The 14,654-nt window shown below is 44.0% G+C and overlaps 1 protein-coding gene across 6 annotated transcripts in view; it reads right to left on the bottom strand.

Moving 5' to 3' along the window:
* The window catches only part of SLCO2B1 (solute carrier organic anion transporter family member 2B1), a 139,056-nt gene that overhangs the window by 29,402 nt on the left and 95,000 nt on the right, over positions 1–14,654 (bottom strand). For all 6 annotated transcript variants that reach the window (XR_004539737.1, XM_033947387.1, XM_033947391.1 and 3 more), the window contains one exon: positions 6,698–6,791. Coding sequence is in view for 5 of the 6 variants with exons in the window: in XM_033947387.1 (XP_033803278.1) it covers positions 6,698–6,791 (94 nt within the window). In the remaining variant the exon portion in view is untranslated. The remainder of the gene's footprint in view (positions 1–6,697; positions 6,792–14,654) is intronic.

Here is a 14,654-nt window from a genome sequence, read left to right as displayed (position 1 = left end):
CAAGTGCCTATCCCAGGCTTACTTGAACTCAAACACAGTCTCTGTCTCCTCTGCCCTCTCATTCCAGAGCTTCCTTTCAAATAAAAGAGACTCGACTCACATAGGCATTTAAATAGCTCTATCCTATCTCCCCTCTCCCGCCTTTCCTCCAAAGTACACACATTGAGATCTTTAAGTCATATATGATGCCTTTTAATGAAGAAATAGCCACTTGTTTTCAGTACATTCGCTAATTTCAGTATAGCTGGTATAACTGCGGCTGTGTAGATTTTAGGCGCACGTCATGCTAATAACATGCGTAGCCACTTTCTAAATAACGTGTCCATTTCTTAAAGATTATAAATGTAATCAAAATTAATTTAGAGAACCATAGAGTCAGTAGGCAGTGATAGAATACTTGAGGGACTTTTGTATTCTACTTGTATGAGTGGCGTAATTATGCGAGTCAAACATGCATTGGAGGGGCTCATTTGATTTTTGATTTGGGTACGGAGATTTTAAAAGAATTACCATATATATGTGAATATAAACCCATCCGAATTTAGACCGAGATAACATTTTCTCCCCCAGACACGTTATGAATAATTAATGAGGCAGTCTTTCAAGCGCATGTGCAGCGTACTCACGCTGCCAGCGCCATTTTCTGCCGTAGAAACCAGAGAGCGGAGCTGCCCAGTAAGTACCCGTCTTAACAGTATGCTCTGAATGTTCATAGTGTCATTTTTTTTTAGCAGCACTATTCATTTACACTGGTTGTATTTTGATATGTCTTTAGTTAATCGTCACGACCCCTGAAGAAGCCGAAGACTCGGCGAAACGGGTCCCGTTGGGCTCCGACAGCATCTTAAGATAAGTGCTGTCTTAAACCTGTATATTTATACTTGAGCACTTTATATCTTTTGGATTGTGTGCATTAAGCATTTATAAAAAGCAGAACCCAGTGGATGATATCTTCCACCTGTATAAGCTGTTACTAGAAATCTTCAATGATTTAACAGCTCAGGTATCTGAGGGTACTGCTATATACTAGACTTCTATACTATACTGCTATATACTAGACTTCTCTATATACAAGTCCTTCCTCTGTTGATACTTTATACCAGTGGACTTGTTTTCATTGTTAGCACGTTGAGTGTATTCACTAGGGGAAAAAATGTCAACTCAAATGTAAACCCATGGTTTATATTCAAATATCGGGGCAGAAGTGATCCTGGAGTTCAAGAAAGGATTGGACAATTTCCTGCTGGAAAAGGGGATAGAAGGGTATAGAAAGAGGATTACTGCACAGGTCCTGGACCTGTTGGGCCGCTGCGTGAGCGGACTGCTGGGCGCGATGGACCCCAGGTCTGACCCAGCGGAGGCATTGCTTATGTTCTTATGGGAGAGGAGGAGATAGTGGATGTTGCAGAAGGGCCATTTGGCCTTTATCTGCCATCATGTTTCTATGTTACTAAAGTTCTGTGACATCACAATGCAAGTGCAAAGAGCTTAGCCTATAGGAAGAGGAGATGCAAATGTTAAGAGCCTTAGCCAATAGGGAGTGGAGGAGAAAGTGGATGCTCTGGATGGGCCATTTGGCCTTTATCTGCCATCATGTTTCTATGTTACTAAAGTTCTGTGACATCACAATGCAGGGCAAAGAGCCTTAACCTATAGGAAGAGGAAATGCAAATGTTAAGAGCCTTAGCCAATGCGCTTCCAGAGGACATAATAGGACAGAATACGGTACTGGGGTTTAAGAAAGGATTGGACAATTTCCTGCTGGAAAAGGGGATAGAGGGGTATAGATAGAGGATTACTGCACAGGTCCTGGACCTGTTGGGCCGCCGGGTGAGCGGACTGCTGGGCACGATGGACCTCGGGTCTGACCCAGCGGAGGCATTGCTTATGTTCTTTATGTTCCCTTCCCTGAGGTATCCTGTTTGCCTGATCTGCAGCCAGCCAGCCCCTCCCTCCATCCAGTTCCGGTCCTTGTCCCTCTGCAATCCCAATCCTTACTGCCCTGGTGGTCCGGTGATGCTAGAAGCCAAAGCCAGACCGACCGATCCCTCCCTCTTCTCCGCGGTGACCTTCCTGCCGGCTCTGCAAATAAGCATGCAACCCCCCCCCCCCCCTCATCCCCCACAGGCCTACCTGGTGGTCCAGCAGTTGTCCAAGACTGCTGACCTTGCGAGATTGCCACAGGAACTCACAGCAGCATTTTCTACTATGGAGACTGCATGGATAGGAGCGTAAAATGATCGCTCCTGCCCCGTATCATCGCTGAACCTCCAGGAACATAAGGTAGGCTTCCAGGGGGCCCAGGAGGGGAAGGAGCGGGTGGGTGGGATGGTTGTTTGTTTGCTTGCTTGCAGAGCCTGCAGGAAGGTCACCGCAGGGAAGGGAGGGATTTGATCAAGCCAACTTTGGCTTCTTGCACCACTGGACCACCAGGGCAGTATGGTAGGCCTGCAGAGGGTCTGGGAGGGGGATGGCAGGATGGGACTCAAATATAAACCAAGACTCATATTTCTGTGCCAGTTTTTTGGCCCCAAAACCTCGGTTTATATTTGAGTATATACAGTAATTTAGATTTTAACGTTATGATACATAGGCCAAAGCTATTCTTTAATTTCATGGTAGCAGAGCAGTTAAGTATGTCTTATAAGATAGACAGAGATGAACAAAAGAAGAAAAAAAATCCTCATGCTGGAGAAACCAAAGGAAGTTAATGAAGAGAAAGTCCAAAGCCGTTGAAAGTTGGACCCTATCCCACTTTATTTCGTTGCTAACTTGTGGTGTACATAGAACATGGGAAGACCTGACATGACCGTGTTTTGGCTAAACAATGCCTGCAACAGGGGTCAAAGCATCATACATAAACTGAGGGTGTTAAAAATATAACGCAATACAAGTTGCGCTTCTGAGGTTCCACTAGTGGAATGATGCCACAAATATATGAACGCACAGATCGTTGTCAAGCAGCAATATTCGCGAGGTGCCAAAATATGGCCGCTTTAGGTCTTCCCACATATGGGTTGTTTTACGGACGCCACAAGTTAGCAGTGAAATAAAGTGCATCTATCTATCATTCGAAATAAGGTATTATTATAAAAACGTTTTGATGAAGGGAAATTCGCTAGTTCTGCAGGAAGATTTAAATTCTGTCTTAACTGAATTATTTTGTATGTTAACATGTAACTTGCCCTGGATAAGGGCGGGCGATAAATAAACAAACAAACTGACTAAAATAGGCATGACTAGAGTGAATTGAGGAGAAAGGTTTGGACATGTTCCCGGAGGAAAAGTCCATAGTCTATCATTGAGAAAGACATGGGGGATAGCCACTGCTTGCCCTGGATCGGTAGCATGGAATGTTGCTACTCCTTGGGTTTTGGCCAGGTACTAGTGACCTGGATTGGCCACCGTGAAAACGGGCTACTGGGCTTGATGGACCATTGGTCTGACCCAGTAAGGCTAGTCTTATGTTCTTACGTGTGCCAAGTATAGGACAATCAAGCCATTGTGACATCACTGCTGAGGTTGACTCTGAGTCACTGTGGACTGAGGCATTATGACATCACAATCTCAGCTCTGGAATGTTGCTCTCATTGGGGTTCCGGAATCTTGCTATTCTTTGAGATGCTGGAATGTTGCTACTCCTTGGGTTTTGGCCAGGTACTAGGGACCTGGATTGGCCACCGTGAAAACGGGCTACTGGGCTTGATGGACCATTGGTCTGACCCAGTATGGCTATTCTTATGTTCTTACGTGTGCCAAGTATAGGACAATCAAGCCTTTGTGACATCACTGCTGAGGTTGGCTCTGTGGAATGAGGCATTATGACATCACAATCTCTGATCGGGAATGTTGCTTTCACTGGGGTTCCGGAATCTTCCTATTCTTTGAGATGCTGGAATGTTGCTACTCTTCGGGGTTTTTTTGACCAGGTACTAGGGACCTGGATTGGCCACCGTGAGAACGGGCTACTGGGCTTGATGGACCATTTGTCTGGCCCAGTATGGCTGTTCTTATGTTCTTAAATGTCATGCAATTTGCAAATCTTTACCCAGCTTCAAAGGACCAATAAAGGAAAAGGGTGATTTTTGAACTGAAAGGATCCAGATTTACCTGAAAAAACATACCTAATGATTATGAGCCAAGAGATTTATCCAGCATTCGAGAGCCCTGAGGCAATCAGCCCAATAATTCCATAAAGGATAAGGGACACCCATATCTCCTAATGTTTTAGGCACAAAAACGTAAATCTGCCCTAAGTAATGGTATCTTCTTATGCTATATGTAATGAATTATATAAAATTTCAATGTAATAAATAAGATTCTAGATATAGAACTAGGTAAAATCATAAATAAAAAGAGTAATTTAAAATTTTTAAAAATTTTATTTTAAATGTAACGGGGCAGGAATAGGTGAAACTGTGCAGGCCTGGGGGCGGATCTAGAGGTCTGGATTTTCCATTTGGAACATTTCTTTCATTTTTCCTGGAACACAAGGTCTTCCATTGTGATTCAGTTCCCCATTTGGAACGACATCGATATCAACATTGAAACATCCCTTTCCATGAAACAGACTACAGCTGTAATACGCTCAGAGCAAACAGTACAAACTGTTGCACAATTACAGACTTTTATCATCTGGTCTATACCACACTTATTTCTTGCAATGATACATTTTTATTTACGAGAAATGTTTTTCATGTCTCCCCCCACATCCATAAATATACAGTACGTGATTTTGTAGCTGTTCATAATTCGGGTCATTCCAACAGTTTTTGATTTTTATTTGTCGATGCTTTTGATTCTCAAATTCTTCTCCCTCCGTATTCGCTGCGATAGGGGATTAACAGAACCACAAATACTAAAAAACCGCAAATAACTTTTTCACATGTTATTTGCTGTTTTCTATTAAAAACCATCATGAATGTGGTGAAACCGCGAATAACACGGTGGGAGACCTGGCCTGTTCCTGAAGGAGAGGCAAAACACGGTGAAGAAAGCGCCGGGAATCACACAACAGATTAAACAGAGTGGGGATGGCGAAAGCTAGAAGGATGCTTGGGTGCATAGGGAGAGGATAAAGGAGGTAATGATGCCCCTGTGCAAGACTCAGGTGAGACTTCCGTATTCGCTGTGATAGGGGATTAACAGAACCGCAAATACTGAAAAACCGCAAATAACTTTTTCATATGTTATTCACTGTTTTCTATTAAAAACCATCATGAATATGGGAGACCCGGCCTGTTCCAGAAGGAGAGGCTACGCCTGGTGAAGAAAGTGCTGGGCATCGGTGATTTTCTCTGTAAATGCTTGGAATCAGCAATTTTTCTATGCAAGCTGATGTAATTTGGGGGGAGGAGCCAGCAAGCTAAAAACCGTGAATAATCGAAACCACGAATACGGAGGGAGAAGTTAATTTAAAATATCTCTTCTTCATTCAGCCATTTTACAGTGCCACGTTCATGTGCTTGAAAAATTTACATACACTTACCTAGGGTCCGGATTTCCTTTTGAGGACACTTTGTCCGGGTTCTGAAAAGCTTCTGGCAATGAGTGATGTTGGGATGACATTTGCGCATGCGCAGATGCAATGCGGTGACGTCCTTGCATCACACCAGAGCATGCTCGAATGCTGCTGTCACTGGTTGCTTGTGCAAGTCGAATGGGGGGAGCGTGTGGAGGGCCTGGGGGCGGGGCTTGGCTAGAATGGGGCAGGCCTGAGGGCGGAGCCATGGGTCTGGATTTTCTGTTTGGAAAATTTGGTAACCCTACAGTTCCCCCCCCCATGTTAGTGGTTGCCTTATAAGCCGGTTAGAGAATCACGCCTCAAGCGCCTACATAAGCACAATTCATGCAAAGGCAGGCGACAGAAATGTAGGCACAGAAAACCCTGGTGCCTGGGCCATTCAGGCCTCTCCCAGTGCACCCCAGGATGCACCAGGAAGAGGCCTAAGGCCTTGATTAGCCCAGATGCCTAAGGCCTTTTCTATGGGAGGAGCCTTAGGTGCCTGGGCCAGAGTATAGGCCCCTCCCAATGCATCCCAGGGTGCACCAGGAAGGGGAAAGCCTGCCATTTTGATGAGGTAAGCCTGCTGGCAAGAGGGAGTGGGCATTTCTCCTGCTGATGTTCCATCAAAGGCACAAAGGGTGTATGTGGGGATGATGAGCTCGGGGAAGAGGTCTCTCCTTGGAGGGGTAATGGGGAGAGGATGGTGGGAGGGAGGGAGCTGGAGACAGAGGAATCAGGGTTCTCCCTGCCAATTACGACAGAGGAATCCCCAATTAGCTGAAGCCACGGTTCCGGGGAGTCCTGCCAGTTCTGCTGATTAGGGATTCCTCTGCCATGATCAGCTGATGGCAGGCTGTAGATTATTGTCAGGATTCTCCAGCAACGATAGGCCCCAGAAATGTAGGCCAGGGTTTTATGGGTCTATATTTCTGCCTATCTTTGTGCAACTCACGCCTAGGTAGGCACATTAGGCCACCTAACGCCTTGGCGTTGGCGTTGGCGTTTGGTGGCCTAAAGCGCCTAAGTAGGCGTGATTCTGGCACCTCAACCTTGACAGTTTTTTGCCATTTCTAACGGCGTTCTTCAATTAAGTTTAGGCGCTGGTTTTAGAATTTCTCCCTGAACGCTAAAATCCATGGCACGATGCTGCCCAATCCATGCTGAGAAAAATTGAGCAGAAACGTAACCTACTTTTAATAAACTCAGCCAAGGAAAGGTCTTCTGTGTCTTCTTTTCTTTTGAATTCACTCTGGGAAACTTTACTTGTTTTCCCCTCTTTTACACGCTGCAAAAGAAAATGTTAATGATTAGTTACAGAAATAGTGCAAATACACAATTTGAGGTTGAGGGGTGGTAGATTCAGGGGCAATGTTAGGAAATTCTACTTTATGGAGACGGTGGTGGATGCCTGGAATGCGCTCCTGAGAGAGGTGGTGGAGAGGAAAACGGTGACGGAGTTCAAAGAAGCGTGGGATGAACACAGAGGATCTAGAATCAGAAAAGAATAGTAAATATTGAACTAAGGCCAGTACTGGGCAGACTTGCACGGTCTGTGTCTGTATATGGCCTTTTGATTGGGGAGGGTTTCAATGGCTGGGAGGGTGTGAATGGACTGGAGTGAGCTTTGACGGAGACTTCAGCAGTTGGAACTCAAACACAGTACTGGGTAGAGCTTTGGATTCTTGCCCAGAAATAGCTAAAAATTTAAATTGATTTAGGTTGGGCAGACTGGATGGACCATTCGGGTCTTTATCTTCCGTCATCTACTATGTTATGTTACATGTAGTGTTACCATGTTGGGAAAGGAATGGAAAGCCTGTAATCTTCTCCCGTTTTTCAGCTATAGATAGGCTACAGAGAGAGTCCAGGAAACGACAATCAAAATGGTGTGGGATCTGCATCGAAACCCACCCCAGGACTTGAGGACCTAACCACGTAAACCTAAAACACAGAAGCAGAGAATAGCAGCAGGTGAAGACCACGTGGGCCTAGTCCGTCTTCCCATTCACTCTATCGGTTCCACTCTACAGTAACCTTCATCTCCCTCAGAGAACCTTTGTGGTGGTCCCAATCTTTAATTTAGATACTTCCCTTGTCTCCACCATCTCCACTGGACAACTATGGGGCTTAGTTTCAAAAGAGAAAAATGTGCACAAAATGGCATAAAATGACTAAGAGTAAGGGCTTCTTTTACTAAGGTGCGTTAGCGTTTTTAGTGCACGCATGATTTTAGCAAGCGCTACACCCGCGCTACGCTTCTAGAACTAACGCCAGCTCAATGCTAGCGTTAAGGCCCTAGCGCACCTTTGTAAAAGGAGCCCTAAAAGTGAAGGCCACTGAGGCATCTGTCCATTTAAACTAAATTAAACTAAAAACTTAGTTGTATAGACCGAGTCATCGACCTAGAGGAGCTCGACTCGGTTAACAAGAATGTAAAACATAATACATGAGTTTGACAAGGGAAAGTGGACTGAAATAGTTAATTTCCAAAACGCTTAGCAAGCAAAAAAGTTTTCAGAACTTTCCGGAATAAAGCCAAAGAACCTAAACTTCTTCATGGACGCGGTAAAGCATTCCAGAATTCGGTTAATTTAAAAGCAAAAGAAGGACTAAATCTCTTCAAGGTTCTGTTTTTACCACTGAGAGAGGGAAATGTAAGTTTTAATTTTTTGAGAACTTCTGGCCAGATGAGATCTATGACCATTCCAGTCTAAAGGGATCAAAGTGGCGAAAATGCCAAATAGGATCTTAAATGTGATAGAAATGCACTTCAATTGAATTCTGAGGTACACTGGAAGCCAATGGAATTCCTTGAATTATAAATAATTCAATGCTTGCAATCGTGGACAACTGTTAACGAAGTTATATGCTCAGAGAAATGGAGGTGATAACAGGGATACCCCAACACTACCACCTCACCGTCCAATCATCGCATAGTTCCTACAGTTGATTATGAAACTTGTCGCTATTATGTACAAACTATGCGATGTCTGGGCGGTGAGGTGGTAGTGTTGGGGTATCCCTGTTATCACCTCCATTTCTCTGAGCATATAACTTCGTTAACAGTTGTCCACGAAATCGACTCTGACATCTTAGAATTACTGATCAAAACAACAGACATAAAAGATTTCCGTAAAGAAATAAAAACACTATTGTTCAAAAAATATCTCCCATCACTCTAACCTCCTCCCAACGAGTTCCCAATCAACACCTTCAGAAACACCCACCTATAGTATCTCCTTGTCTGTGATTTAGAAGGTACTGTAACTCTTCTACTCTACACCTGATTTAACTTGATTCAATCGATATATATTATCCTCTGTGTTATGTACCATTCTGTTAAATTGTTGTATCATAATTCTTTACCGTTCCTGTAATCTACTCTTATCCTGTAATGTAATTCTACTGGAATTGCCCAAACATCTTCTATATTGTAATCCGCCTAGAACCGCAAGGCACAGGCGGAATAGAAATCCCTAATGTAATGTAATGTAATGTAATAACTTCGTTAACAGTTGTCCATGATTACAATCATTGAATGATTTATAATTGAGTGATTATTCCATATTATTTTTGCGACTTGTTCTAATCACTCTACTCTCGATTTTTGCCCCGTTGTGGTTCAATGGAATTCCTTGAGCAGAGGGGTGACGTGATCAAATTTACTCTTACCGAAAATAAGTTTAGCTGTAGTGTTTTGCATTCATTGAAGTCTGTGCAGACCGACCTTTGAAAAACCCAGGGCTCCTTTTATCAAGCCGTGACTTTTCATCACGTGTTTAACCCCTGCGCTGGCCAAAAACTACCGTCTTCTCAAGAGGAGGCGGTAGTGGCAAGCGTGGCCGGCAGTTTTCACTCGCATTAAACCACTAGCGTGGCTTGATAAAAGGAGCCCCTAAATCCACTGAATTGCAGCCATCCTGCATTTTCACAGGCACCTAATCGCACTGCGCTGCTGAAAATAGGGTTGCCAGATTTTACTATAGCAAAATCTGGACCCCTAGACCCGCCCTCAGGCCCACCCCGTTCCACCCATCCCCGCCCTCAATCCCACCCTAGTCCTGCCCTGTCCCTTCCTGCCTACTCTCGTCTCCCGACGCGATTTAGAGGAGGCTTTTCAAAACCCAGACAAAGTGCCGGATTTTGAAAAGCCGTTTGGGGAAATTCGGACATCTGGCAACCCTAGCTGAAAATCCAGTATGACCCCTGTGACACCGTCTGGTTAGTTCCAGGGCAGTGTAGGGTTTGATTTAGGGTTACCAGAAACATGTCTTAGTAAGTGATTAGACAATGACATTAATGGAGAAAGACTGACCTATAACGCCTTTAGAAAAGCTATAAAAACTGCCTTGTTCGACAGAAATATCACCTAAAAAGTATCTACACAAAACACTAAATCAGTTTCTAATATTTCAAACGGGTCCACTCCTGCGTATAAGACAAAAATTTATTCTGCATGCTGTATTACTCTTATCTCTCTGCATATTGTAACTCGCTGACTGTCCAGCTCTCTTCAATGTAAACCGCCTAGAAGTCTCAAGACTATGGCGGTATAGAAGAATAAAGTTATTATTATTCTTATTATTCTTAAAAGTCTCCTGAAAAGCTGGCTTTTTAAAGATGCTTTTAACTGAGTCATGCAAACTTTATACTTTTAGGACGCTCGTTCGAGTAATAGTAGGAGGTTAAGCAAAAATTGAGCGGGTAACCTTTCCCCCATCCTTTTGTTTCATACCTTGCTCTTTATGATTTCATTTATAAATTGTATTTATTCTTTTTTTTATTCTTCCCTTCTTATGTTTGTCTGGTCCACAGTTGTCTTCATTGTCTCGTTTGAGCAATATGATTTTTCTTTTTTACCCCAATTGAATTAAGATTTTGCGATCAAATAAAATTTTTATTAAACTTGAAACTTGATGTCCTCAGGGCTGTCCAGGCTCCCAGACAGGCTTTAAAAAACCCAGCATTTGAAAAACCTCAGCAAACTCTGGCCACATGTGGAAGGCCTCTGAACATGTGCAGAAGATGTCACAAACATACGAGCGTGTTCTGGGCCCTCCAGATGCGACCGGAGCTCATCGTAGAAGAGAGGAGGCTTGCTGGGGGTGGAAAATGGTGGGGCTGGAGCGGAACAGGGCGGAGCTAGAGCAGAACAGGGCGGGGTTATGTGTCCAGGGTTTTTCTTAGTACAATATTGTAACCCTAGTTTGATTCCAGGTGGAGGCAGAAGATAAGTAGGCATCAATGATGTTCAGTGCTTTTGCCTGCTGCATACCTAATTAGACAAGTGGACCTTTAAAAAAGCAGTTCTATCTTTGTCCAGTTAGGCATATGGGTACTCACACGCTCAAACTCAGGGGTGGAAAATTTCATGGCGACACCAGAAAGTATTTCTTCACAGAGAGAGTGGTTGATCATTGGAACAAGCTTCCAGTGCAGGTGATCGAGGCAGACAGCGTGCCAGACTTTAAGAATAAATGGGATACCCATGTGGGATCCCTACAAGGGTCAAGATAAGGAAATTGGGTCATTAGGGCATAGACAGGGGGTGGGTAAGCAGAGTGGGCAGACTTGATGGGCTGTAGCCCTTTTCTGCCGTCATCTTCTATGTTTCTATGATGGGTCATTTGGCCTTTATCTGCCATCATGTTTCTATGTTTCTATAATCAGAAAGTTCTATGACATCACAATGCAGGTGTAAAGAGCCTTAGCCTATAGGAAGAGGAGATGCAAATGTTAAGAGCCTTAGCCAATAGGGAGAGGAGGAGAGAGTGGCTGCTGCAGACACCAGAAAGTATTTCTTCACAGAGAGAGTGGTTGATCATTGGAACAAGCTTCCAGTGCAGGTGATCGAGGCAGACAGCGTGCCAGACTTTAAGAATAAATGGGATACCCATGTGGGATCCCTACGAGGGTCATTAGGGCATAGACAGGGGGTGGGTAAGCAGAGTGGGCAGACTTGATGGGCTGTAGCCCTTTTCTGCCGTCATCTTCTAGGTTTCTATGAGTATCAGCCGACACCTGTGTTAAATTCTGGGAGCGTTATTGAGCAAGATAGGTTCGATGGGACTAGGTGAAACATTAACCGCATGGGTTAGGGACTGGCTTAGAGGTAGACTTCAGAGGGTAGTGGTAAACGGTACCCTCTCCGATACGACGGAGGTGATCAGTGGAGTGCCGCAGGGCTCGGTCTTGGGCCTGATCCTATTTAACATCTTCATAAGAGACTTGGCTGAGGGGCTTTGAGGTAAAATTACATTATTCGCCGATGACGCCAAACTATGCAACATAGTAGGCAACCGCACAACAGATGAAAGCACAGTGCCCGACAAAAGCTCAATGCCCGACAGTATGTTGCAGGACCTACTCCTGCTGGAGCATTGGTCAAAGACTTGGCAACTAAGTTTCAATGCCAAAAAATGCAAGGTCATGCACCTTGGCGGCAGAAATCCATGCAGGACTTACACCCTAAATGGTGAGATCCTAGCAAGGACTGTAGCAGAACGTTACTTGGGGGTGATCATTAGCGAAGACATGAAGACTGCCAATCAAGTGGAGAAAGCTTCATCCAGGGCTAGACAAATCATAGGTTGTATCCGAAGAAGTTTCGTCAGCCGGAAGCCCGAAGCCATAATGCCGTTGTACAGATCCATGGTGAGACCCCATCTGGAATACTGTGTGCAATTCTGGAGGCCACATTACCAAAAAGATGTGCGGAGAGCTGAATCGGTTCAGCGAATGGCCACCAGGATGGTCTCAGGACTCGAGGATCTCCCGTATGAGGAACGACTGGGTAAGTTGCAGCTGTACTCGCTCGAGGAACGCAGAGAGGGAAGACATGATCGAGACGTTCAAATATGTCACGGGCCGTATCGAGGTGGAAGAGGATCTCTTTTTCCTTAAAGGACCCACGGCAACAAGAGGGCATCCGCTGAAAATCAGGGGCGGGAAATTTCATGGTGACACCAGAAAATATTTCTTCACCGAAAGGGTGGTTGATCATTGGAATGATCTTCCACTGCAGGTAATTGAGGCCAGCAGCATGCCAGATTTTAAGAAAAGAAGGGATTGGCATGTGGGATCTCTTCATGGAGGTAGTTAGGGGGTGGGCCATTAGGGTGGGCAGACCAGATGGGCCATGGCCCTTTTCTGCCGTCATGTTCTATGTTTCTATGATAAACCCCAGATATTCAGTGCTGATTCCTGGCCATAGTCTGGTATTGCATATTCAGGTTTAATTCAGCCCACCATTGTCAATGCCACAGTCTGAATATCGATGAACACAAGTTGCCTTTTGTAGCTAAAATCTATTATTTTTTATGTTGCTGTACTCCTGATTTAAGATGCTGCTACCTGAACCGAATTTGCCTGAGCATTGCCCCCTGCTAATGATATAAAATTGGTTACTGTTATTCCTAACCCTGCCTGGGTCTTCTACTAGCATCAGTAAATTAAGTGGTAATTGCAGATAGCGTAGCTGGTTTTAAGAAATGTTTGGACAAATTCCTGGAGGAAAAGTCCATAGTCTGTTATTAAGACATGGGGGTAAGCCTCTGCTTGCCTTGCATTGGTTGCATGGAATGTTGCAACTCTTTGGGATTCTAGAACCTTGTTACTCTCTGGGATTCCGGAATCTTGCAATTCTTTAGGATTCTGAATGGAATGTTGCTACTCTTTGGGATTCTAGAATCTTGTTACTCTCTGGGATTCCGGAATCTTGCTATTCTTTGAGATTCTGTATGGAATGTTGCACTCTTTGGGGTTCTGGAATCTTGTTACTCTCTGGGATTCCGGAATCTTGCTATTCTTTGAGATTCTGTATGGAATGGTGCTACTCTTTGGGATTCTGGAATCTTGTTACTCTCTGGGATTCCGGAATCTTGCTATTCTTTTAGATTCTTTATGGAATGTTGCTACTCTTTGGGATTCTAGAACCTTGTTACTCTCTGGGATTCCGGAATCTTGCTATTCTTTGAGATTCTGTATGGAATGTTGCTACTCTTTGGGATTCTAGAATCTTGTTACTCTCTGGGATTCCGGAATCTTGCAATTCTTTAGGATTCTGAATGGAATGTTGCTACTCTTTGGGATTCTAGAATCTTGTTACTCTCTGGGATTCTGGAATCTTGCAATTCTTTAGGATTCTGAGTGGAATGTTGCTACTCTTTGGGATTCTAGAACCTTGTTACTCTCTGGGATTCCGGAATCTTGCTATTCTTTGAGATTCTGTATGGAATGTTGCTACTCTTTGGGATTCTAGAATCTTGTTACTCTCTGGGATTCCGGAATCTTGCAATTCTTTAGGATTCTGAATGGAATGTTGCTACTCTTTGGGATTCTAGAATCTTGTTACTCTCTGGGATTCTGGAATCTTGCAATTCTTTAGGATTCTGAGTGGAATATTGCTACTCTTTGGGTTTTGGCCAGGTACTAGGGACCTGGATTGGCCACTGTGAGAACGGGCTACTGGGCTTGATGGACCATTGGTCTGACCTAGAAAGGCTATTCTTATGTCTTATGTTCTAAGTGTTGTTTCGAAATGAATTTTCCTACCTTTCTCCTCTGTTTTACACTGTAGGCACACAATCCTAAATCTCCTAGAAACACATGGAAGTTAAATTTTAAAAAAACCCTATAAAATCTAAATACAGCTCCTAAGAGACATTCTTTGTTCCGCTGAAACCAGATGCCTCACTGCCAAATTTTAGGCCTGTGTTACCAAGGGTTCCTTTTACTAAGGTGCGCTAGCGCAACCCGCGCTACGCTTCTAGAACTAACACCAGCTCCATGCACTATTCCGCACGTTAAAGCTAACAAACCTTTGTAAAAGGAGCCCTAAGTCTATTCTCTCATTCTAGCCCTATAGAATAAAGCTTAGTAAATCAGGTAATCATCATGACTTTCACTTAGTCCTTATAAGAAGAGAAATACCTTTGAAAATTTAGGAAGACAAAACACCTTCACAACCAGGTATGATGCCAAGTGGGATTCTCCAAGGGAGAGTGAAAAAAATCTTACAGAGACAACACTGAGTCGGAAACTTCTTTCTGGTTCCTTATTCTTGTCATGCGTGAAATGCAGAATGCGTTGGCTAAAGTGAGCGCGTTACTTACCACGAGGAAGCTCGTGTAAGCGTGTTAAATTTAGC

The sequence above is a fragment of the Geotrypetes seraphini genome, chromosome 6 (assembly GCF_902459505.1).
Source record: "Geotrypetes seraphini chromosome 6, aGeoSer1.1, whole genome shotgun sequence".
NCBI classification, from domain to species: domain Eukaryota; kingdom Metazoa; phylum Chordata; class Amphibia; order Gymnophiona; family Dermophiidae; genus Geotrypetes; species Geotrypetes seraphini.
Note: the sequence above shows the minus strand (reverse complement) of the source record. Positions and strands in the feature narration are given on the sequence as shown.